Source organism: Lachnellula hyalina, assembly GCF_007821495.1.
Source record: "Lachnellula hyalina strain CBS 185.66 chromosome Unknown contig00031, whole genome shotgun sequence".
NCBI classification, from domain to species: Eukaryota; Fungi; Ascomycota; class Leotiomycetes; order Helotiales; family Lachnaceae; genus Lachnellula; species Lachnellula hyalina.
Genome location: NW_022157145.1, coordinates 427 through 25,712, shown reverse-complemented (window position 1 = coordinate 25,712; position 25,286 = coordinate 427). Strand labels below are relative to the sequence as shown.

Sequence of the window (25,286 nt, the reverse complement as noted above, 5' to 3'; positions counted from 1 at the left end):
CTGACCTGTCTTGCCATCTTGAGTAGTACTGAGAGCTGGACCAAGCGACCAAGGCGGCAGAGAAGCGAGAAAACAAGCTAGTACGAGTAAGGGAGTGCGGCAGTGTGTTCTATATCTGTTGTCGCCGCGAATTAAGGTAAAATCGCATCTCAGAATAGCCTCGTTTCTGCCACAACAGGTCTGTTCTGTTTATTCCGCCTGGCTGCTCTTTAATTTCAAATAGATTGGCACCTCAGCGACAGATCTTCAGCGTAGCAAACGTGGGAACTTGTAATCAACTGGAGAGAAAATGGCACTAAAGCCAGGAGGAGAATTACAACATGACAAGAAACATGTTCGTCCAATTTGGCATCTGCATATCTTGCCAATCATATATGTACCTATATTAGGTAAGCAGCAGTTGGTTGTGTGGTAGTGCAGCAGGCTGAATAGGTGGATGGGGCATGCATTCGATGTGACTCTGTGAGGCTGAGCGCAATTGCGCAACTGAACGTCGTCCTCAGCGCAACGCTTTGGATATTACCTACAAACCTCATCTTGTCGTGGCCATTCCTTTCACTTTTAAGTCCAACGAACACAGAAGACCAGACGCGTGGCAATGGCCTGCACTAAAGATACTGTCAAATTCAGCGGCCTGAACATCTGGTCAGAAGAGGCTGGACCCGCACCAGAAGTTGAGTATGCTTAGCTAGCTACCTTACTACTCGAATACGGCTAATCTCAAGTAGTATCATCGCAGTTCAGGGGCTAGGATCTCACCCGTATTACACATGGGTCAAGAAGGCGCCAGCATCGTCAGGCAACGAATCAAAGAGATTGAGAGATAAAGCGCGATTCTGGAGAAGCAGAAAACCAAACGAATCTCTGCAAGGCAATATCCAAGAAGATATCTCGACGGAATGTATGTGGCTCCGGGACTTAGTGGTGCCTGAATTCAAGAAAGCACGGGTCGCTACATATAGCTATAAATCGGACTGGAGGGATCGAGACGTCAAGACCAGCCTCCGCCAATGTGCTGAGCAGTTCTTGAACATCTTATCCCAACATCGGCAGCAGGAAATTGTGAGTGGTATGATAAGTTGTTTACCCGGTACGAATACTAATAGATGTGTATAGGAACGCCGGAGACCACTTGTGCTAATCGGCCATAGTCTCGGGAGTCTTGTCATTCAACAGGTCTGTTCTCAGAACTCCATGAATGGATATTTCATTGGCTTATTAATTTAGGCACTGGTCATTGCCTTCCACCAAAAAGATTTTACAGACCTACGCCTTTCTGTAACCGGTATCATCTTCCTTGGTGCACCTTTTCAGGGAAGCGATGTAGCGTCTCTCGGAACATGGCTGGCTCGGATGTCAAAAACTGATACTACGTTATTAAAGTTATTAACAAAGAATAGTCCAAGCCTAAATGCACTCTCGCGAGACTTCTGGGGGAGTCATCGCGACTGGGATCTAGTTTGTTTCTACGAGAGCAAAGGAGCTCAATATGGACCAATAAAGAAACAGGTTGATCGCATATGTCCCTCTCCGCAACCCCCCTAGTCTGACATATTTTCCAGATAGTTAGTTCACAGTCAGCTACTTTGCTCGGGAAGCGAATGATGTTCCTTGGCACAGATCATTCGGGTCTCAATAAATTTAGTGGAGTAGATGACGAGAACTTCGCGCTGGTTCTACCCGAGCTTCGAAGAATGGCTCAGGGCGGAGCCTCAATTGTAGCTGACCGTCATTGTGCAAGAGGCGAGTAGATGAAGCTATGTTTCAAACCGATATAGCTAATGCTCTGCTTTAGATAATGGTGCTACGCATGGCAATGTACACTGGATGGTACCCCGTGCTATTAACAATCTATTTACCGGACGTACCAAGTTAATACGCCAGGTACAAGAATCTCTGCGCAATAACCAAGCCATCGATTCTGGCAAACAAAGACGTTTTGTCATTACGGGATTAGGAGGACAAGGAAAGAGTGAGATTTGTCTGAAGGTAGCGAGTTTGATGCGGGAAGAGTATGTTTCAGGCGCTGCTGCTATATAACATATGTCGTCGTATACTTCTCTAGCTAACTATAATAGGTTCTGGGGCGTATTCTGGGTGAATGTTGATAACCCTTCTACGGCCGAAAGTGACTTTATTGCCATTGCAAAAGCCCTTGGGCGCTCGGCCGAGACTCTCGTGGAAGCTCTTCAGGTCCTCGCAACTACAAAACAAAACTGGCTCCTCATCCTTGACAATGCAGACGATACAGACTTTGACTACCAAGTCTACCTGCCTTCTAGCACTCATGGCGCTCTTCTTATGACGTCCCGTGTTGCCGAATGCAGGCGATATAGCCCCAACGCATTTGAAGCACTAGAGGGCCTTGAGGACCAAGATTGCAAGGATCTCTTACTTAAGGCCTCCGAATTTCCTCAGGAGTCGTGGCCATCTTACGAAAGTCAAGCTATGGAGGTGGTCCGGCTTTTAGGGTCGCATACTCTCGCGCTGATCCAAGCCGGGGCGTATGTTGCGAGAGGTCACTGTCACTTGCATCAATATCCCGAGGTGTTTCAACGACAACGAAAGCGACTCCTCGAGTACCGGCCGAACCAGGCGCAGTCGCGCTATTGCGATATCTATGCAACTTTCGAGGCATCAGCAGATGTTTTGAAGCGATCCCACAGCGAGTGTAGCGAGGATGCTCTAAAATTGCTCGATATTCTTTCAATGCTAGCTTCTAGCGTTCTTCCACTTGACCTATTTCAAGAAGCAAGGTCTTATGCCACCCGAATTAAGGATTCTAGTAGGATTGATGGCATGTCTCGAAGTCATGTTTCGAAACTACCCAATTTTATGATCGCTGATGCCGAAACATGGGATCCTTACCGTCTCAAAGAGGCTGTTTCTCTACTTTTATCTCTTTCTTTAGTCACTGGGCATGACCTGGAGGGCGCAGGCGGACTATCAATGCACCCACTGACATACGCCTGGGCTAAGGATCGCCAGGGCCCAGAACAACAACAAAAATCTTGGATTACTGCTGGATGTGTTCTCGCATTTTCTAGATCTAGTGGTTCTGTATGGCACACACAAGGAAGAATATTTCTGCCACACATACAGTCTTACTTGGACATGGAGGTTCGGAATGCGCTTTGGTCCGGGTCTAAAGCTATTATTACCCCAGTTCTTATAAATTGCATCTGGATTCTAGATTCTATACGGCAAGACTCCAGAGCTGAACTCCTCTTGAGAGAGATGTTTATTGAACTTAGACAGAACCCCGCGAAGCCATCGATGGAATATTTACTGCTATATGATTTTCAAGCAAAAAACTTACGTCTTCGAGGGAAGAGCAGGGAGGCCGTGGCGCTGGGGGAGCAGATGATTAAAATCTGCGAGACACTAGCAGAGGATCATCCAAATCGGCTAACCTCGCAGCATGCACTTGGGAGTGCTTATATAGAAAATGGGCAAGTGGAAGAGGCTATAGCGCTACTAGAGCAGGTGGTTAAGACCGAGATAACGCTAGCAGAGGATGATCCAATCGGCTAGCCTCGCAGCATATACTTGGGCGTGCTTATATAAGAAATGGGCAAGTGGAAGAGGCTATAGCGCTACTAGAGCAGGTGGTTAAGATCCGCGAGATAACGCTAGCAGAGGATGATCCAAATTGGTTAGCCTCGCAGCATGAACTTGGGAGTGCTTATATGGAAAATGGGCAGGTGGAAGAGGCGAGAGAGCTCTTGGAGCATGTAGTGGAGATAGACCGGACTAAACACCCGGAAGGTCATCCGGGACGAATGGTGTCGGAGCAGTTACTTGCGTCCTGGTCTTGACTGATACGCGCTTGGAAGAAAATATTGGTACGCCATGATCCTCCAATAACAAGTACCGTCTAACTGCTTCCAGACACGACACAAAGTATGGGCACGGAAGAGATTGGATAGGATGGACGTTAAGGAATTGGAGAGGTTCTAGTAGGCGGCTTTATATCTTGTCTTGATCTGATGTGGCTTTGAATCGGTATCGCACTTCATGGTGATACTGAGAGGGATAAGCGATTGTGAATAACTCTACTTGAGCACTTCAGCAGGAAAGTAGAGCATATTTCAAATTTCACTTGCACTGTCTTTATAACGTCTTTGTTTGCTAGCACTGAGGAAAAGCATAATGTACTTTTTTCAGTACTCTGATGAAAGTGTTTTCAAATATTAACAACTTGGCAAAGAGTAAGCGGGATGCAGCACATATTAGGCCCAGAGAACGGAAAAGTTGATCCTGTAACTGTTTCCAGATTTGGTAGATCTGAAAGTCTCAATCATTATGGTGAATTCTCATAGCTTAAATAGTAACAGTGAATGTTTTTATCAAGAAATGACTCCTCTCCACAATAGAAACATCTCCACTATTGAAGGACAATATGATTTTCAACTCCACCTCCTGTTATTATTGATGTCTAGCCGACAACCAACGATGCAACATCAATATCGGAGCTCATATGAAACGGGGTCTGGGAGCACTACCAGACCGGTATTCCCTACTTGAGTCCCCAAGAAACCAATTTACTTGTTCTAACTTCATCCATCCTTCCAAGCACTCAACTTGGGAAGCCTGCCTCAACTTACACTTCGGCAAAGCTCAAACTAGTAGTGCCATTTCACGAACAACATAAATTCAAATCCAGGTCCTTCTATAGCACTCGCAGAAGCTCAAGCAATGGACATCGACATTCAGATCGAAAGAGAACAGCTCGGTAAACACCATTATACACACCCCTCCTAACATCCGAAACTGACAAGACCAACTAAAGTCCAAACCGATCTGAGCGATCCTACGGCAGCCAATCAGGGACTAAAGCCAGCTTTTGGCACCGACAAACATACACAGGAAAAGTCTCAACGAAATGGTCTGACGAGTGAACGAGGCACGAAACGAGAAAGATTAATCACTCCACCTTCTCCCTCACCCCGCAAATTCACAAACAAACATAACCCATACGACCTATATCCATACACTCCCAAAACACCCAAAACCCCTCATACCACGCACCTATCACCACACAAACTCCTCACCCCAAACTCGAACCCGAGAGCCATCAATCCAAACTTAGATATTTACGCAAACCAATCCATACGCTCCCCTTTAACGAAGAAAAACCTAGCAGCTTTCGAAGACTCGCTGCGTCGCTCGAATGCCAGGCCCGCTGCTGTTCAAGATCCGTGGGGAGGTTTTGGGATCGCGAGTGGGATGAAAAGAGATCGTAGTAGGGTTTCTGGGGGATTTGGTCCGGTTCTGCGGGATGCTCGTGCCCGTGCTCAAATGGGGGGTGGGAGGTAAGTTGGTTTTGAGAATGTCCTTTGAGTTCTGGAACGATGCTAATGTTTTGCTATGGAATAGTGGCTATGTTTCGTATCCTGGATATGAAGGTCGAGGTGGAGGAGATGCTGGGCTACCTGGAACGAGAAAGTCGTACGGTCAACTTGCTTTCGTTGAGTACGGGAAGATCGAGGGCCCTGAACTTGCGCATAAACCCTCTTCTTCCACTTTCACATCCAAGCTCAGAAAGAAAGTACAACAGCAAAACAAGTTCGGTAGACCCAGTCCAGCTGGCTTCTGGATTTCGGATGATGGAGTTGAAATGCAGTTACCACCGGCGGACTTGATGGGTGGAGGTGAAGAAGCTCATGTTGGTTCGGTGAGATTTCAAACGACGTATTTTGAACATGCTGTGATACTGACTATGGTGACAGGAGAGGCCCCGGATTATGGTGGATGCGAGATCTGGTATGATGCTGAAGGTGATGTCGTTGAGGAACGGGGAATGGGTTGGAATGATAAGATGTGAATTCGCAGCAGTTGGAGAAAGGTGCAGAGGATTTATTTGATGGTGACATTTATGAACGGCAAGGCCACGGGATAGTGGGTGAGGCCAGAATTGTTATTTCGGCGTTGGTTTTATTTATTCGACGTCCAGGAAAGCATTACTTAACGCGAGCCAGACTGTAACTTGCAGAACTTCCCTCTTGTGATTGAATGTGACTTGAACTAATTGAGTATGAGCATCTTTTGTACAATCAGAAAAGTTTGCTTCAACTTTCGAACCGACGACATGACTACCTATGTTGGATCAACATATGAAATAAATAGACAAACTACGGAACCTCGCACACTAGCAAGTAGGAAACCTTGGGCAACCAACGCCTAAAACGGCTTGTGGGTAAGGAGATGACTACGAAGAAAATAACTGCTGGGGGATTTGAGCCTCAACTGCTGACTGGACAGTTGTATTGACAAGGTTAAAATGCCAATTTTGCCCTCACCTTGGAAGTTTGTAATATTGCTTGTGATTTCAGCACCTATTATACATATCGTGCTTTTCCCGATTCGTTCTCAATCCGTGAGCCCATCCTCGCTGGTAAAGAATAGTGAAGAAACGCCAATCCCTCAACGCCAACCCGTGATACTGTACACCCTGATTTTAGGAGTTTCTAAGCAGGCGCAAGCTCAGAAGGCTCTTCAGGAATACCTGAGCTGGAGGCCCTTGCCTTTTTACTCTTCCTCGATCCCTTAGGATTCGGTACTTCATCAGACCCTTCACTCTTCTTCTTTCTCGCCTGTCTCGGCTTCTTGACTTTCGCACCCGATTCATCAACCCTTCCACTCTTCGGATGATACGCCCCATCATCACCATCTTCCCTTTTACGCTTGCCCTTGCCTCCTGTGCCAGGCCCCGCTAACGAAGCATCATACCCCATCCCATCCTCCTCCACGAATTCTAGCGCATCGGGCTTACTTGGTACTGGAAGACTCGCTCTTTTTCCTGCGCCACGCAACGCGCCTGGCTTCCCGTGTGCTTTCTCGCTACCTTCGCCATCTTGAAGGAAGCAGTCCGGTCTGTGTTTGCGCAACCAATTATACGCGCTATTCGGGTTTCGGAGCTGAACATCCGGCTGGTCCTTCTTGCGTGGCACAGGTGGTCCATTCCCGATCTGAGCATCGATTTCTTCTATATATTCATCAAGTTGGTCGGGTGTAAGGTAGGAGAACGGCGCTTCATGACCTTCGGGGGTTTCGAGGGAGGATAGGAGGTCGGAAGAGACGTTCGGGCTGGCAGTTGTGAGGTGGGGAACTGTGGCCATGAGATGGGAGAGGGGTCTTGGTGGTTTGAGGCCGCTTTGTATGGAATGCCGTTTCGCAGTTTCTTTATCTTTGACCATGACCTGGATTTCCTCCGCGAGTCGTTGGCCCTTGGGGGATTGGAGTATTGAGAGTGCGGCGAGGTCATCGTCGCTAACTAAGGGTGGAACGGCTGAGAGAGCTGGTGTGCTGGCGCTGAGGTCGAAGCGTTTGTCAGCGGCGATTTGTGCTGAGTCGTTGATATCGAGTAGCAGATCTAGGAGTCGACTGGAACACAGCGTCAGCTCAGTTCTTCGTGAAGGGGGAAATGTTCCTACTCATTATCTTGTGCGAGCTTTTTAGCCTTCACTTCAGCTTGATGCTCCCGCATGTATAACGAATTGCTGTGATGCATCTTCTCATCGAAAACGTGCATCATCTTGCGGAACTTCTTCCTGTTTGACGGCATGTCAGAGGTGTTCTCTTGGTTCCTTGTAGTTGGGAGAGCTGAGAAAGGTTGAGGATTGCGCTGATACAGCAGCTTTCTCCAATTTGCGCGTACCTGAATGATTTGTATTTTGGCTTCGCATCTTGTATCTTCTCTTGATCTATAATTCCATCGTCACCCATAATCGTGTCGCGCGCCAGGGGGCTTTCGGTGTCCGCCATGGTGGTGGTTGCAATGTTACTTTTGATATATGACTTCGGATATCAAGACCAAATCGAGGGGGCTTAGTACTTGAATACAAAAACGGCATTGACTGACAGATATTCAACTCATCGCAACATCCAGGAGCCGCGTCGCGGCACACTCTCAGGCGGGACCGATACCGAATTCGGTTAGACCCGGCACATAGTATTTCCTTCCCCGTCGCTATCAGTAAAAAATAATTATTTTTGACTTGGAAATATTCAAGATAAAAATCCAGATCGACTACGTCCAACAGTAGCTATCTTTTGCCTGCCATCACCAGCATACCACTGACTTCTGTCAAGACATATCCAAAAAAAACCATTTCAAGATCGTCGCGTCTCCTTCGATATATTGGGGCGGTAGAATTAACTCTCTAAAGCTTTTGGTTCTGCTTTTACCCCACGGAAAGAGACTCTACCCAAGCTACTTTTTGATACCTGATTGGAGATTTACCTCAATATTTTTGCCAAGTGCAGTCTCACGCAGCTTTAAATATCACCGGAACACATTGAGAGGAACTTCAGATCACGTGTTGCTATGGCCCCCTCCACCGAGGTTGCTCCTGCCAGCATTGAGCCCGCTTTGATCAAGCCAAAGAAGGAGAAGAAGGAGAAAAGGGTTAAGACCGAAAAGAAGGAAAAATCAAGCAAAAAGAGGAAAGCAGAGTCGCTACAGGAGCCGGTGATCCCAGAAGTTGAGGCGTCCCCAGAAATATCAGATGACGAGGCCCCTCCATCAAGTCCAGATGCCGACGAGACCTCCGAGAAGCCATCCAAGAAAAGAAAGACTGTCCCCGCCGCCGACGAAATCGAAGTAGATATCACCGCCCCGGAACCACCGTCCAAAAAAGCCCTCCGAGCTCTCAAAAAGGGAAAGCCCCTCCCACCTTCTAAATCAGGTGCCGATTCGTCAGAACCAAAGGCCAAGAAGGAAAAGCCAGAAGTGGAGAAGAGATCTGAGCATGGAGTCTGGATTGGGAATTTGCCGTTCTTCGTGTCAAAAGATGATCTCCGGACATTCCTTGTGGAGAAGTCGGATCTCACAGAGGCGTTGATCACGAGGATTCATATGCCTGGACCGAATGACAAGAAATCCGCGAATAAAGTCGAAGAGAAGAGATTCGGCAAGGTCCAGCATAATATAGGCTTTTCGTATGTCGATTTCTCGACTGCGGAAGCTGTTGAAGAGGCCATGGAGTTGTCTGAACAGTTACTGGGTGGACGACGGGTCCTGATCAAGAACAACAAGTCATTCGAAGGCAGACCTGAGAAGACGAAAGAGCAGACTAGGATGGAGGGCAAGCCGCCAAGTAAGAGAGCTTTTGTTGGAAATCTGGCGTTTGATGTCACGGAGGACAGCATCAAGGAGTTTTTCGAGAAGTGTGGGGCTATCGAGAGCGTGAAGCTGGCAACATTTGAGGATAGCGGAAAGTGTAAAGGATATGGCTGGATTGTGTTTGAGGAGTTGGAGGCTGCACAGAACGCCGTTCGAGGTTTCATCATGGTCGAAGAAGAGGAATCTGATGCGTCGGAGTCTGAGGAGGATAGTGATTCCGGCAGCGAAAATTCTGATGAGGAGAAGGAAATCAAGCCTAAGAAGGCGAAGAAGACGAAGAAGAGAAAGGTCTGGGTTAACAGGATCAAGGGTCGGCCTTTGAGGATGGAATTTGCGGAAGATGCGCAGGTCAGGTACAAGAAGCGATACGGCAAAGATGGCACTAAGCGGACTGCTGCTGCTGATGGTGGTGCTGCTCACGATGCTGGAGATGACAAGGCCAAGGCATTTGTGCCCAAGGTTGTGGAGTATCGCGAAGCTTACGCTCCTCGGTTGACTGGTGGTATCGTGGAGAGTAAGGGTAAAAAGGTCACGTTTTAGATTGGCGCAATACTGTCATCAAAATAGCACCCAATCTTGAGCATTTCAGCACATTCTGTTCTATTTCTTCCCTAGCCAAGTACTTTCATTCAAAAGAGTTTGACTAGCTCATTGATCGTTGATCGTCACATTCCGAGGAGGCTGATGGAGACAAACCCGATGGAACTACGCATACCTAACCCTCACAGCATCATCAGTGCCAGCGCCTGATTTGCTTAGAAATGGAACGGCTGTTGAGGAAAGCGTAGGTGGCTTGGAATTTGGTTTAGGGAGGTCTAGGATTGATTTGCTATATCTACTATTAGCGTTGAACTATAGATTTCTTTCGCACACTTTTGCGTGCTGGTCCACCGGTGGTAATCAAAGCTCTTCGTCCCACCTGATTTAAAGAGCACCACTACAAGATTGTAAGAGAGATTATTCTTCAAGTAAAGTGCTCTGCGAGCTGATTTTCCTAAAATTGGGAAAAGGCGAAATCCCTGATATGTCAAGGGGGTGAAACAGCCATAACGGTATCAATACCTTATCAAGTGACGGGCTATTAATTTTTTTTTTTTTCGAAAGTCGTATGTCGATGTCAGGTTCTCATTGCAAGAGAAAAGGTGTGCAGTTGCTAGCATTGTTGACATCTAGATGTCCTAAGTTGCATTTCATCTCTAAAGTCTCATGAAAGAACTCGATCCGAAGACATTAATAGCTTCGACCAGTAATACCTCGATTGACAGTGTAAGGAGTTTTCCTCTCCTCTTGGCATACCAAAAAAGCAGCATGCATATCCTTGATTTTCCTTCTCTAGTACTTCTAAGACAGGTAATCGCCAGTTGCAGTCCATGTCTCCTTCGCCTTGTAAATCTCCCATCCTTCGCCTCTTCCTTCAATATCTTCATGGTCAATCTCGGTGCCGTCCTTGTGCTCAATACCAAACACCCTGTCCAGCTCAGTACTGAACTTGCCGAAACGTGGACCAGTTTTGCCCATAAGTCCCGCCGGCTGCTCATTGTTAATATGGAGTCTAGTCACGGCACCGGCGACCTTGAAATCGCGCAAATCCTCGAACTGGAAAGACTTGATTCGCGCATCGCGGATGACGGTACTGAGGCCGCGGAAGAACATCTCGCGGTCGTACTCGAATATCATGAAGCTCTGTGCCCTACCCTCGCGACTGGCATCCTGAAACCGAATGGTTATGTTGTTGAGAAGGGGTAGGAGCACACACGCAGAGTTAGGCTTTACGGGAGCGTCTTTACTGTCTTGAGTATGATAAGCCACTGGTGACTTGTACAATGAACTTTCGAGAGCTATCCCGAGCATCTGCATTCTTTGCCACATGTCGACCGGCCATTCTAAAAGGAAGCCCGATTCCAAGTGCGTTTGGCCGATACTGTGGGAGGAGGTTAGTATTTAACCTGTCTACAAAAGTGCATTCCCACTATTTACTTACTCAAGACCGTATGTGACTGAACGAACAGACCTTCTCACTTGCCAAGAGACCACATTAACTCGTGGCCACACGACCAAACCATTACCAGGGCTATGCCTTGAATCGGAGATAACCCTGGGTCTCAGTATCAAGGTAGATTCTTCAATTCTCGTAGTGATAAATTCGTCATGCAGCTTCGTATCGGCGAACAGCGCCACTTCCAGGCCAGGCAAAAGTCTGTCATATTGTCCAGCATACACTTTTTCGTTCTGACCTGGCAAGGTATGAAAGCCATTAGGTGTGTCGGGGCTGAGGAACGGTGTGCCCCGTTTATCGACTTCGCAGATGATACCCTGTCGTTCAGGGAATTCCTGGAAGAAGAGAGTGAGAATGGCTTTGAATAACTCCTTTCTGATCTCGGGTGGGAACCGATACAAGGTGCATTTTGGGGAGACACGGATCTTAGTGCTTGGCGCCTCTACCATAGTGGTAAGAGTTGGTGTGGGAGTGGGAGTCTTTGCTGTAGTGGCAACAGCTGCTTTCATCTTTTCGGATGTTTGAAGCTTCTGACGCTCCACGTTTGGAGGATTACGAGCAATCGTAGGGCCGGTTAAAAGAGTAGCCCTTGCGACTGACAAAGATGACGATAAATGGCTATAAAGCTAGCATAGGAGTGATGGGCATATATTATATATATTCTAGGCAGACGAGCTGATTAAGATGGCAAGTTTTATCCAACAGACGCTGATGTAAGCAGATGAGTCCAACAGATCTTCTCGGTTTCACCATTGTAAAGGTGGCTCTGTTGGTGTCATCTAATTGGAAGGGAAAGAGTTGACGAGTGTTAAGGATACACCTCAAGGAGACGAACGTGAGCACTCGAGACGCGGCAGCCCACGCGGAGAAAAATATGCTGCAATTGTATAGCAAGTTGCTATATTAATTTCATACACACTCTAAGTATTCACATATTACACATATATGTAAGACACATATTGCTTATCTAAGAGAAAGATCCATTCCATCCATAGCAATCCCAAACTAACTATCCTTAGCCGAAAACGCAAGCACGAGCGCACCCAATCTTCTCCATTAACCCCACAAACCAAGTGACGACTCCTCCCTTTCGGGGTAGGATTATCCATAGAGCCGGCCAGCATAGCAGAGGTTTCAAATAGCAAAGCTGAAACCGAATCCAGCAAAGAACAAAAAACAATAGGAAAACATAACCCCGTGCTCCTTCCATCCTTATCCAGAGGTTATGTCACTTGTGTGTGATGTATCAATCTTGCGCCTTCCACTCCATTCTTCCCTTATAGATCATAATTTCCTACTTTCGAATAGCCTTCTCCTGCTCAGCGAGATATTCCTCATCGCTAGCATCAAGAATATCATACTCCTCATCGGTCAAGAAGCCATCCTCTGTCTCATCATCTCCAAGTGTCTCCTCAACAAAGTCCTCGAACTCGTCCTCATCTTCGGTTTCTGGGACAGCGGAAGAAGCTTCCTCGTGCATGCTGGTAGCCGGGGATTCATTCTCAAGCTTAGGGAAGATCATTTGGCTACCTGAAGCCTCGGAAACTTCTTCCTTAGGCTCTTGCTTGACGACTGGGTCCTTGACGGTGACGTCGCACCACAGTCTGTGGCCGAACTTGCCACCGTCTGGGCCGGTGAGGCGCCAGTATGAGATAAAGTTGCCATCACGGTTGGGGGTTCGCATCAAAACGGTGAAACCGGCCTCTTGGCCTGGAGCAACCTCGGTATAGCAGGTAGTGCTTTCAGCAGCTGAAACAAGCTCGTGAACGCTGGCTGGGTGGGCAGGATCAACTGCACACATGTTGTCACCACCGACGAACTTGACGCTGCATCCAGCAGGCCATGAAGTGTTACCACCGTTGCGGAGATACCAAGTCTGCTCAAAGACGGAATTGGGTGGGAGGATGGTACCGTCAGCGATGACATCGCGGACAAAGTGAGCAACCAAGTCCTCCTCAGCCACACCAGCTGATAGTTCCTTAACCTCCTCGGTCTTGACCTCAACTGGCTTCTCAGCCTCAAACTCATGGAACTCCTTGGGCTTGACAGGCTCGGTGGGCTGGAGATCAGCAACAGTCTGGACTTGAGTAGCAGCATTAGCAGATTGAGCCGGAGTGGTTTCGGTGGCCTTGGATAGGCGAGGACGACGATCGCCCATAATCGGCATTGGCTTACCATCCTCATGATCACCCAGAGTAGTAACGCTGACATTGCGGACTGGTGTCTTGAACTTGATCAGAGGGTGAGTTCGGTTGTGGCCGTTTGATGGGCTGGCCTCACAGTTGGCACAGAAGTCGGTGTCATGGCAGACGGCACACTTGTATCGATCACCTCTAATGAAAGTCTGGTGGCCATTGCTGCCGTTGCAAAGAGGACCATCGCAGTAGATACCGTGGTGGCGAGGTTTGCTGTTGTATGATTTGGCCAAAGCAAGGGGGTTGGAGAGGGATTCGTAAATTGGAACGAATCGATGGTTGGGGTGGATAAAGTTGGCATTTGGCACGCAGGTAGAGCAGAAGTCCCAGTCTGGGCAGTCAAGGCACTTGTGACGAACACCATAGATGTACTATAGTTTGTTAGCATCCAAATCTCGAGGTCCTCAAGTTTACATACCTTGTCACATCCATCACAGACAGCATCATGACCAACATTGCGGCCAGGAGCAAGCAGCTTCTGAGCAATTGTAGCCAGGTGAGAATCCTCAACAGCAGGAGCAAAAGCATGCTTGGGGTGGTGACCATGCTCCAGGCCGACATGGCAAGAAAGGCAGAGATCAAAGTCATCACAAGAAGTGCAAGTGACAAAGTTCTCGACAGACAATTCTAATCTTATTAGCAAATTGCTAGTACAACGGGATGTTTCAACATACCTTGAATGCAAGAGTTGCAAGTACGAGTAGGGGTAATCTTGGTCTCCTCAGGGACAAGAGTGGTTTTGGACTCAGAGAAAGCAGGAACCTTTGGCTTAGGTGCAATGGTTTCAGTAGTGCTGTTGATAACCTTTCCATTCTTCACAAAACGCTTGATCATCCAGTGTCCATCACCTCCGCAGAGAACTCCGTCAGCAACACAGTTCTGGCAAAGATCAAAGTCGCCATCGTCGCAAGTGCTGCAGTGATAATGCTCGTCGGGGATAGCATCGTTGCAGTGGTTGCAGTAGACAGAAAAGATGCTGGCGCTGGAAGCAGTCGGTGCACTAGCATGGGTGCGGATAGCGTTCTGGCGCTCTTTGGACACACCAGCGAGCTCAGCAAACCACTTGTCACGAGCAGCAGCTCCGCGGGTAATGGGGATCTCGGTGTTGGATGTGGCAGACATCTTGGGTCTCTCCTGGTGTACGGGGAACATTGGGCAGCAGGCAGAGCTGACAACAGGTGCAGGGGCCTTGGGTGTGAAACGAGGGTGGTTGAGAAGCAGGTCTTCGAAGCGGTTCTGAATCTCCGCGACGGAGGGTTGGCGGGTGCTCTCGTCTGCGTACTGGACTGCAGAATAATCGGTCGATGGTAGGACTGGAGTTGGTGTAACCTCGGCTTGTTGAGTGGAAGCCTTCTCCTCGACTGGACTGACCGGGCTGGGCTCCTCGTCCTCGACGGTAGCTTGCTTGGGTGCAGGGGCTGGATGGTCGATGATGGTGACCTTGAGACGAAGCTTGAGCTTGGCCTTGGCTGCACGATAGAGCTGCTTGTAGACCGAGGCGTTTGTCGGGTCTAGTACGACAAAGGAGGCGGCACTGTCGGAGTAACGCTCGAAGATAGCCGTGGAGGAGGGAGCGACAGCAAGTAGGAATCGAAGCTACATTGAACCATATCCGTTAGCATTGCACATAATCAAATATGAATTGACTGTGCCATCGTGAATCAAGCATCGGGTCAGGCTGAGATAAAATGGGGTGGGAGCCTGGTAAGCAGGCACAGGGCGTCACATACCTTATCGGGCAGGGTGCTGGCACCGAGATCACGAAGAGGGAGCTTGAACCGACGGTTGGTACCCTCGACATTGACCTTCAAGGTAACGAGGGTATCGGGATTCGTTGCTGGAGACGACGCCATGACTGCTGTGTATTTGGTCAGCTAGATAGCTCCTGGAGGCGGTGACGTGCTAGAATGGTTTCAGGAGGAGCAGACGTACTGTACTGTAGAGAGCAGTCTTCGATAGGTGTTAGTAGGATGTGCGACCAAGAACTGATCGAGATTTCTAATCCTTAAGTAGGTGAGAGGAAGAAGGCGATGTTGATGGAGGAAGAGGAGGAAGAGGATGATGGGTTGTATGTCGTCGAGAAGAGGGGAGGCACCTGCCTGGAATCCGCTTATCGAGCTCCACTAGCGTATCGCTTGGAGTCGCTCGTCGTTTGACAGTCAGTCAGTCGTACGCAACGACGCCTAAACGACAAATCAACTGCTTGGATTGTGCAAGAAGATCTTGGAATCCAAGAGGCAAATCAAGCATCAGCTAGACTTTATGTCCGAGATGTTCTGAAAAGTAATGGTGGAAGGCAAATGTAGGCAAATGTAGGTACGTACCAGAGGTGGACCTACCCTATTTAGGTAGAAGTTAGGGAATGGATGGCTTGAATAGAGTCATGAGGTCGCGGATAAGCAGGGGTGCAAAGTCCGAGCCGAGCACGGGATAGGATAGGATAGGATAGGATAGGACAAAGAGGCGAATTGCTTCAATGCGATTAACTATCGGAATTCATTAATTATTTGTATTTGTATGCAATTGGCTAGAGTACTATACTACTCTGTTGTCACAACTAAAACATGAATACAAACATAACCCTCAACCTCCTCACCTCCACCTCTCACGCAAACCAACAAGTCTTCCTTCCACTAGCATAGTCCCTCCCCCTCCCCGTCTCTCTACTCGGCATAAAACTTATAACCCAACCTAACCCGACACCAACCAACCAACCAATACACCCATCTCAGATACATCTACATCAACATCCATCCACAATTCATTCCAATACCTCCCCTCCTAAGGGCCCAAGGCTCTCGGATTCCTCATCTAGCACATTTCCTTCCTTCCTTCCACAAAGCTAAGCCAAGCCAAGCCCAAGTTCCAACCCCAACCCCAACCCCATACCCATGCCATATCTGATCTCGTACTCCGTATAAAACACGCAAGCATAGCTGCCTCTACCTACAGAGGAGAGGTATTAGTCACCATCATTCCGCATCATTTTCACATCACATCGCATCCAGCATAAGCATAAAGGTTATTCTTTTCTCGGGGGCAAAATATCGTATTAACCAATACCACCACCGTCCAGTCATTCCTTTTAAATATTTAAACCCTCCTTTCCATTCATAACCACTAGTCTACTTCCTCCACCCTACCTCACTTTCACTTCGCCACTGCCCACTTGCTCGCTCGCTCTTTCGAAAACCTGACAGACGCTATTCAGAGGAATCTTTCATATGACAACCAACGACAATGACGAAGAAGAAGCGAGATCCATATCAGTACCATGCAACCCCGGATCAGAGGATACTAAAATGATATGATGCCATGTGATAGGAATGAATGCAAGACAGCAGAAAAGCATGTAGCTGCTTTGAAATCCGTCCACCTAAGTTCCTCTCCCCATTGAATATCCCAAACAACCATACGACTGAGGAAGGAGCCGAGGATCACAATAGTCGATGCGAATCGACAACGACCAAGATATATTTTTGCATCACAAGTGTAACCGCAGATGAAGAGAACAGTAAACCAAGTAGTAGGCAACGCTTCCGAGACAAACAATGAACGAAAACCCATCAAGGCCAACAAGATTCGCTGAGAGCATTAATAAAAAATATAACAAAGTTTCGGTTTTGCAAACACTCAAACAACATCTACTGAGGGTAGTAGACGACTCCTTGAGGTTGCTGCGGGTAATAAAATCCGTCGGGGCTGGGAGTCATCATGCCACCGATTCCTACAACTCCGCCAACTTGCTGCATCGGGAAGGATTGGGGAGGTGGTTGATACGCGGGGAACGTCGCTACAGCTGGAATCTGAGTAGCATCGTAATAGTACACCATTCCATTAACCTCCTGCGCCACCAGATTCTGTGGTGCTTGAGAAGCAACATCAGCCTGTGGCGGTGGTGGCTGAGAGAATGCTTGCTGTTGTTGCGGTTGTTGTGCCGGAACAAACGGAGGTGCACCACCCGAGGGGGCCATTCCTGGATTGTATCCTTGCTGTGGGGGATAGTAGTATCCTTGCGGAGGAGGCATGACTTGGTAAGGTTGTTGTGGATAATAGTTTTGCGATTGCTGTTGCTGTTGCTGATAAGGATTCGGTTGGAAAGGTTGAGCATGAATAGCACGTTCGGGTATTTGTGACAATGGTGTACCAGTGGAAGCCTGACTTGGGTATGAAGGGTTTCGAGAGTGCATCATCGTGTCGTTGGGGTAGCTGTTTCCGTTGACTTGGAGAGGGACCTGCTGGTGGAATGGTTGTTGATGCTGTTGTGGAGGGTTAAATTGTAATGTTGCAGGGGAATCGATATCAGCAACAGATATCGTTTTCTGAGGTCGGGGTTGGTGCATGGGAATAGGATTTGGTCGATTCTCGCGGAATGTAGGCTTTTGAGGAAGAGGATATGTCTGTGGTTGAGGCATGTCGTTGAGGGATGCAATTGCATTTCCGTTTTGAAGTTCGCCTTCCGACACTGGCATATGTTGTTGACCCAGTGCTGGTGGGAGCTTCACAACTGGTCTTGACGGGTCCATTTGCATCTGTGTCCGGGACATGACAGAGCCATTTGGAGAAATAATACTCTCCCTGTTGATCTCACGAGCAAGTGATGACCGTCGGCTCATAGCAACACTAGGAGTGTACTGGCTACCGTATACACTGCCACCAAAAACACTAGTACGTCTTGAATAGCCACCAATAGATCCAAATGCAGATCTCGCTCCCCTACCTCGTCCACCAAAGCCTTGTTGGTTTGGGCGCATAGCTCGCGGAATGAAGATGAACGACCTGTCAACCGCAGGAAAGATATATCTAGGCGTGTGGTCTGGAATCGAGATTCGAACCGGCTTGTCTCGGCGCATAGGAGGTCGGTGATCTGGCAGCCGTGTATATTGCTTCCAAGGGATAGCAGGGAACACAATAGGCTTGTCCATGTTTTCCATGAAGACCCTGATTTGCACATTACCAACATGTTTCGTTGTTGAAAGGGATCGATTTGGAGGTGCTGCTGATGAGGCGCTGATGGGGACTCGTGTGTGTAGATGTGAGGGTCCGTTTGAGTAGTTTGGTTGAGGATAGTGTCGAGGTGCCGGCTCAGTAATTACTTCATGCATATCATGAGCCCAGGGAGCATCCGTAGGCTCCCAGGGTTGCTGCATTTGACTACCACTTGTTAGAACATTGAAAGCAGCTTTGCATGTCGAGACAGAAACATACCTTGAAGGTGCATATGGGCCTCCAAAGCCAGGTCTACCTCGTCCTCGGCCTCTGCCAAAGGGCCGGAATCCGTTTGCTGCAGGACCAGAATGACGATGATCATGCATAAAAAACGCTCCTCTATTTGGCACAAACGCTGGGTCCGCATCTCGTTTTTTCTTGTATTCTTCATGTTCCCTCCTCCTACGTTCATGTGGTAACTCTGGAGGTTGGTCCATCTGTGCTGTAGACTTTACAACCGGTAGTGACGGCTCCCTCTCTTGAATGTCAGCATCCTCCCTTAGATCCTCGTAGTTGACCTCCTCCGCCATTCCATTCTGATCTGATAGCTGGAGCCCATTGAGCATCAAGTCCATATCGCTGGTGCCATTCGTCGTAGGCGGCTTTTTGATTCCGTTGGTCGAAGCTGCCCTCCCATCCTTGGCATGTCTGCCTCCAGCTCCATTGACTTGGGTCAGCTCGGGCGAGCCAGCAGAGGCCGTTTCAGCATTCACAATCTCGTCTCCCTCAGGTGCTTCATCCTCGCCGGTGATTATAGACCCCTCACTCAACGAATCATCATCCAAGTCTCCCGCATCCAGGACTCCCTCTTCGTCGCCCTCGTCCTCAACCCGTCTCCGGCTCGCAGCCAAATCCTTCCTGTGCCGATGAACCATATCGAAGAAGTGTGTGGGCTGTCGGACGAGCGTTGGGTATCAGAGTCCCAAGTGGAGGAGACGAGTCGAAGGGGCAAGTATTTGGGTGACAGATCATGCAGTAGTGGCGCTCGCTGTTGAACAGGATATGTACCGCCCGCGGCAATTAAATGTTATAGTCGACAGTTTCTTAATCTGTTGATGATGAACAGTCTGAGTGGGTGACACCTGCACGCCGATGAGCAAGGTCGAGAAGAAGAAGGTATGAAGTTGCTCGTGATTTTTGGTTCGCTTTGGAGGCTGAACATGAAAGCCTTGGGAGTCGCGCTTCCGGCATCCTTGCAACTTCCTCGCCGATAGACGCTAACCGTTCTCAGAAACCTGGGGAGGGAAGGAAAGAATCGCATTCAGATGAGAACTTTGTTTATTAAATTTACCAGGTAATTATGTATATGCTGATGTGTCTATTGCAATTAAATCCGCTGCAACATGATAATACATGGGGCAGCTTCATTTTGTTTGTACCTAAACTAGCAAATAATCTAGTTTCTCATCAACGCTCCAATGCACCGGGTAAACACCGACAGCCGTGAACTTCAGCAGACTATCACATCTCATACTTCACAGTTAGGCAGGAAATTGATCTCAGTTCTCTCGACGACAGATACATCTAGTACTATACGCAATAACCGACTCATAGAAGTTCGAGCACCACCATGTGTTAACTGATTTCATTTAACTACTACCATCTTATGTTGCCTTTTGCCATGGGTGATGTACCATCATACCCAAACAGCAAGATAACCCCTATTCCTAACGCCGTCATATGAGCAAAGCCAAACCCACCCGACCCATTCCCATACGCCGGAAGTTCTTGTCTTCAAGTATGTACAATATTCCAGTTCCAAAAGCCAAAGAAAGTAACCCAATGCGAAAGCGAAAGAACGGTAGGGGGAAAATTTTAATCTACAATTGGTGTATAAGTGCCCAGTGCCAATAGCCGGAACGCCAGTAGCCAGTCCCTAGTAGCATGTGTTGAAGACCCAGGCAAGCTGAACGTCGAAGCCGGTGACAACGAGGTCGACGGCAGAAAATGTGACGGTGCTTGTAAAACTATTTCATGTGTTGGGACCAAAAATGGAACACGGGATGAATTTTAATCGTGATGCTCGTGATGACCCAACCGGTACTCCTGTCATTTCCGATTTCCTTTTGATTCCCTGAGAACTTTTGCTGTCTGAATAAAGCCGAACCCGTATTGTACACGAAGACAAAAGGGTTATGAGAATCGTCGCTCAGGCTGCATGCCCGGACCTGGACCCATGACCGGAGGACCGCCCATGCCAGCCATGCCGTAAGGGTTCATCTGTTGACTACCATAGCCTTCGATGAACTGTTGCATGCCCATACCGCCAATGCCTTGTTGTTGAGACACCGGACAATCTTTGTGGGCCATAAGAATGGTCTTCAAATTGACGACCTCTTCTCGAAGACCTGAGATTTGCTGACTCAGTTGATCATTCTCTTGACTAAAGAGTTCGACCTTGGATTGCAAATTTGCGAGCCATTGCTTCTTACGTTGTCGACACTTCAATGCCGCAACCCTATATCAGAGTTAGTACGTCATAGGTAACAACGATAAGAATGACGACTTACCTATTTCGTTCGAGGAAATTCTTTCGTTTTTCGTCATCGGTCATCTTCTTGCCATTGGCATTGTACTCATCTTTGCTCATATCGGGTTCTTCCTCCGACTGAGGCTCCGACATCATGGCGTTTCCATTGTTGCCTTTAGCTTTCTTATTTGCTGGACCCTTTGCTGGAGTCTCATTCAATTTTCTTCGTCCATTAGTTTGATTGTTTGCAGTAGAGCCTTTCTTGTTCTTTCCACGTGTAGTGGGACCCTTTTGGTCGCCTTCATCGCTCATCTCGCTAGCGCCACGTCCTGAAGTAGTGCTAATTGATCCATTGTTCCTCATGTGAGGCGAGGGATCCGAAGACTGGCCACCCATGTGGCCATTTGGTTGAGGGTGAGCGTGTACATTCATTTGAGGAGCCATTGCGTAATGATTTGGTGGCTGAGGAGCACTGTTGCGGTTATTCGATTGACGAGCCAAGAGGTAAAGGCCGTTGGCAGCGTCGGCAGCGTCGTGCTGATCAAATTGGCCAGGTGCTGTGGGCTTTTCCATTCCGTTAGATACCTCTTGTGGTTGTGAGGTAATATTCTGTTGTGGCTGGTTTTGCTTCTGAGCGTTGGCGGCGGTTATAGCAGTACGGTGGAAGTCAAGAGTGGTGGGGGTTGCACCACCACTTGCAAGTTGACTGAATAGCGCTTGAGTATTGGGACTGGGCTCAGGGAACATAGATCCACCGCCGCCAGGTGTGAGACCAGATCGAAGACCTGATTCGTTGGGAGTAGGGAAGCCGCCGCGAAGATGATGCCCGTCACCAAAGTAATCTTCTTTCTGTGGTCCCGACAGCATAGCAGGGCTTAAAGGTCCTGCACGCAGACTTCCCCAGAAATTAGGGGTTGTTCCAGTGCCACCTAAGATACCAGCTGGTGATGTCAATGCAGCAACAGAAGGAAGTTTTGTCCCGCCAGGTGTCTGAATTGTTCCACCATTCGAACCGAAAGCAAAGGAAGCTTCGAAGGGGTTTGCTTCGGTGGATATGTGACCGTGAGCTACAGAGAAGTAGTCAGGGGTCTCTGGCGGTGGTTGTGTAGAGGCAGCTCCAGGTCTAGGTGGAGGGCCGAGAGGACCTGCATTAGATATTTCGTTCTTTACCGGTGTTTCCTGCTTCAAATCTGATGCTGTACAGAAAGATCAGTTAGCTGCTCGTGCATCAATTAATTGTACTTGAAAAGATATTCTGATACGATGCGACCCGGAGTCTCTAGACGATGATGAGAGGAGACCTTGCGTCGCTCATCCATTGGGGTTTGGGAAGCAGCATGAATGGGTGTTGATGCTATTCTCTCTTTCCCTTTCTCATTGCGATGCGCCGACACCAAGAGGGAGATTTGGGTTTGGCGGAATGACGACAATGACGTTCATGGAGAGATTGTTTACAGTCGCGAAAGAGTAGAATGAGTGGCTGCAACGCAATGCAATGATTATCAACAACAATAAGAAATGGAGAGCGTACTTGATTGCTTGGGAGGGGCTGCTGCATTGGATGAGACTGGTGGTGACTTGGAATCGTCGGCTTTCTTTTCCACGTCTGGCGGGGATTTGGCCATTGTGAGAAGAAGTCGCGTGTGAGTGAGGGGAGGGGGGGGGGGGGTTGTAGCAACGACCCTTGGCTTGGCTGTCTGTGGCTTGACAGGACCGACGACGATGACAATAATGACGATATCGCTGGATTCGGGGAAGATGAGCCACTTTTCACCGACAATCAAAGGGTCTGCCTGGGGAAGAGATTAAGGTTGTGGTGCGGTGATGCGGTGATGCGGTCGGTGTTCGTGTTGGGGAATACTCGTAGATTCGAGGGTATACGTCAGAGTTCGAGGCCGAATTGACTTGGAAAGTGACGAGTGGAGACGTCACAGTACAGGGCAGGTGCGCCTTCTACTGTAAGACCTCGTTAACTCCCAACCACCAAGTTTCTCTCCTCTACATACATACCTCAAGACTCATGCGACGCCTTATTATTCTGGCAGAGAAGACTGAGAGAAGACTGAGAAAAAGACTGAAGAGTCTCTCCTTCTGCAAGCGACTCCTCGACGATCAAATTTGCTTCCGCTTGGGTTTGCAAGGTATAATGGCGGCTGGGAATGGCGTGAGAAGGGGAAGGGGCAACGTAGGTAGGTCGAACCGGTGCTGGTCCAAATGGTGGCAAGTCAAGCAAGCAGCCCCTGACAAATTCAATTTCCTCCCCAGCGGCTCTGGGAACAACAAGAGTGTACGGTAGGGTACGGTATGGAAGCAAATGGAATAACAAGTATCCAAGTCTGGCGAGCGCAGGTATTATCCGTTTTTCGAGCTCCAAAGACAATAACAGTGACGTATGCCAGCTGTTCTGCGACCGGTGGGCGGTGGTGCGAGCGAAATGCAGCAGTGTCTGAAAGGCGTTCTTTTCTCTACTGTACCACAATTTCAATACAACCAACGGCTGCACCCCTTCTCATCTCTAGTATAGTACAGTATAGTACAAATACAGACAAACGTGTCTTAATGCTGCACGAGGTCGATGCGGCTCTGCCTATTCGAAAAGCCGTTGTTGATGCGAGATGGGAGAAATGCGAAAAAGAAGACAGAGAATGACGCAGCGGTGACGCACGCTGAGAGGGAGGGGGGCTTGAGAGATTCTTTAAATACGACGGGTTCACGCACCATGCAGAGAAGGGGAAGGTAGCGAAGAAAGGAGGCCGTGTGTCCAGCCAATCAAAGCACGGGAAGCCGTGTGTCCAGCCAATCAAAGCACGGGAAGCCTGCGAAAAACCGGGCCCTTTGACCGTTTTGGGCCGTCGTAGCTTCTTGACGATCCCGATTAGAAATACACCTTTCAGTAGTTCACCTTTAAACGTTGACAGTATAAGAGTATAGAATTATATTCTGACAGTCGAATCCAGAAGGTCTATCTCTCACATTATTTCAACTACTGTAATCGATTCAAGCTCTTACCCATAGAAATCATCCCCTTTCTCGCTTTTGCAGGCCAATAAGAGTGTGTAAATGCAGTATCGCACCCAAACCACAAGTACCAATTATGGCGGTGAGAAGACTGGAGAAACAGCGCATAGCAAAGACGTGGAAGATCCTCTACGCTAGGGCGGACGGCGGGGAGAATTGCACATGATGGATGCGACAGTTCTCAAGAGCAGTGCAAGTACCGCTATGCTATATTCCCTCTTTCTATTTCGTATGCTTTAAACAAAGACTATCAGATAAGTTCCTTTATCTTTCGATATTTTGACTTCCTAGACAGACTATGGCCATTTGATACAGTAATCTTTCACTGTACTCTTCCAACTAACCACTCCCCTTCCACTCACCAAAAATCGATGACGAAATCCTTTCTTTCCTTCTTCCCCCCGCTCTACCCTTTTCATTCCTACAGTGCAGATACGATACTGTACATAATTTCAATGACGAAATCAAGATGACTGGATTTCGTCCAAAGCGGTCTAACCCACCTGTCAAGCTTTAGAGTTAAGCTTCTTCCCGGAATTGGCTGGCTGTTCTGGACCCACCTTATTTGCTTTCTTCTTCCCCCATATGGAAATGTGGAATGGAACAGATAGTAACTTGAGCTAGGATTTGTATTGGATAGCATAGCATCCAGTCTCTGAATCCGTAGGCAGTGCGGATTGGAACGGATTAGAATTTTGCACGTAAGACAAATGCCTCGACCTTGACCCCTTGGTTATATGCTAAAGCATCTCTCTGGCTTGCAATCAATCGCAGCTTTCAGGACATGCTAGTATACGATCTCTTGTCCTGTTTCCACCGACCGCCCCATCGCAGGGCGTAAGGGTTGTCGTTGGGAAGTAAATAGCGAGCAAAGTAAAGAAATAGATAGCCAAATGTGGAAATTCCTTCGTTGACGCCTACTCTCATACCTGCTCTCTATTACGCGTTTTAGTTTCCCTTTTGTGATATGCATAAGAATAACTCTATACGGCAAAGGCAGAGGCAAAGGCAAATTTATAAAAATGAAAGCAGAACTAGATACTTGTTGTAGAATTATCACATATAACGAAATAGTAGTTCAAAACGTATATTCTAACTAATAGATGCTAAGAATTCCGTCCTTAAATGGAACAGAGAGGAACGTGTACATTTCTTTGCGGCTCATATAAAAGTAATCGGAAACACAAACGTTGAAAGTATAGGAAATAAGTAATGCTATTCTTTTCCTATAAAAGGGGAAGCACGTGGGTACCTATGTCATATTGAAACTTGATAAACGTTTACTAGGAGGACTTGACTTGGTTTTTACCCCTTCAGGAGAAGCCGCTGAAGAAAGTTGATAGAAAGTATATTTGAAACCCTCACTTGAGATCCATTAAGAGAAATAGCGATGATCTCAAATATAAAAAGTCATGGTGAGCCACCAGAGCAAAAAGCCCCTGATCAGTCATCACACATGGAGCCGAGCCGAGGCTCGCATTCTGGGGTAGC

At 48.0% G+C, this 25,286-nt stretch overlaps 6 protein-coding genes across 6 annotated transcripts; 2 read left to right on the top strand and 4 right to left on the bottom strand.

Annotated features, from left to right (window-relative positions):
• Positions 1 to 598: 598 nt before the first annotated feature.
• On the top strand, positions 599 to 3,818 carry Serac1 (the record flags this gene model as incomplete). The annotated part of the gene is made up of 8 exons (XM_031147774.1): positions 599 to 678; positions 729 to 1,062; positions 1,117 to 1,176; positions 1,228 to 1,509; positions 1,563 to 1,728; positions 1,796 to 2,012; positions 2,079 to 3,486; positions 3,543 to 3,818. 8 exons carry the CDS (start codon positions 599 to 601, stop codon positions 3,816 to 3,818), a joined length of 2,823 nt encoding a protein of 940 aa, XP_031007196.1.
• A 2,652-nt stretch (positions 3,819 to 6,470) lies between these two features.
• Positions 6,471 to 7,767, bottom strand: LHYA1_G002799 (uncharacterized protein; the record flags this gene model as incomplete). Its single annotated transcript, XM_031147773.1, has 3 exons — positions 6,471 to 7,386; positions 7,437 to 7,589; positions 7,661 to 7,767. 3 exons carry the CDS (start codon positions 7,765 to 7,767, stop codon positions 6,471 to 6,473), a joined length of 1,176 nt encoding a protein of 391 aa, XP_031007245.1.
• Positions 7,768 to 8,329: 562 nt separating this feature from the next.
• On the top strand, positions 8,330 to 9,667 carry NOP13 (Nucleolar protein; the record flags this gene model as incomplete). Its single annotated transcript, XM_031147772.1, has 1 exon — positions 8,330 to 9,667. The coding sequence occupies one exon, from the start codon at positions 8,330 to 8,332 to the stop codon at positions 9,665 to 9,667; it is 1,338 nt and encodes a 445-aa protein (XP_031007244.1).
• A 2,750-nt stretch (positions 9,668 to 12,417) lies between these two features.
• NBR1 (Next to BRCA1 gene 1 protein) lies at positions 12,418 to 15,171 on the bottom strand (the record flags this gene model as incomplete). Its single annotated transcript, XM_031147771.1, has 4 exons — positions 12,418 to 13,689; positions 13,737 to 13,945; positions 13,993 to 14,914; positions 15,049 to 15,171. The coding sequence occupies 4 exons, from the start codon at positions 15,169 to 15,171 to the stop codon at positions 12,418 to 12,420; spliced, it is 2,526 nt and encodes an 841-aa protein (XP_031007248.1).
• Positions 15,172 to 16,962: 1,791 nt separating this feature from the next.
• Positions 16,963 to 19,182, bottom strand: LHYA1_G002796 (uncharacterized protein; the record flags this gene model as incomplete). The annotated part of the gene is made up of 2 exons (XM_031147770.1): positions 16,963 to 18,472; positions 18,527 to 19,182. The coding sequence occupies 2 exons, from the start codon at positions 19,180 to 19,182 to the stop codon at positions 16,963 to 16,965; spliced, it is 2,166 nt and encodes a 721-aa protein (XP_031007246.1).
• Positions 19,183 to 20,440: 1,258 nt separating this feature from the next.
• Positions 20,441 to 22,402, bottom strand: atf1 (Transcription factor; the record flags this gene model as incomplete). The annotated part of the gene is made up of 3 exons (XM_031147769.1): positions 20,441 to 20,765; positions 20,818 to 21,973; positions 22,309 to 22,402. The coding sequence occupies 3 exons, from the start codon at positions 22,400 to 22,402 to the stop codon at positions 20,441 to 20,443; spliced, it is 1,575 nt and encodes a 524-aa protein (XP_031007247.1).
• Positions 22,403 to 25,286: the final 2,884 nt, after the last annotated feature.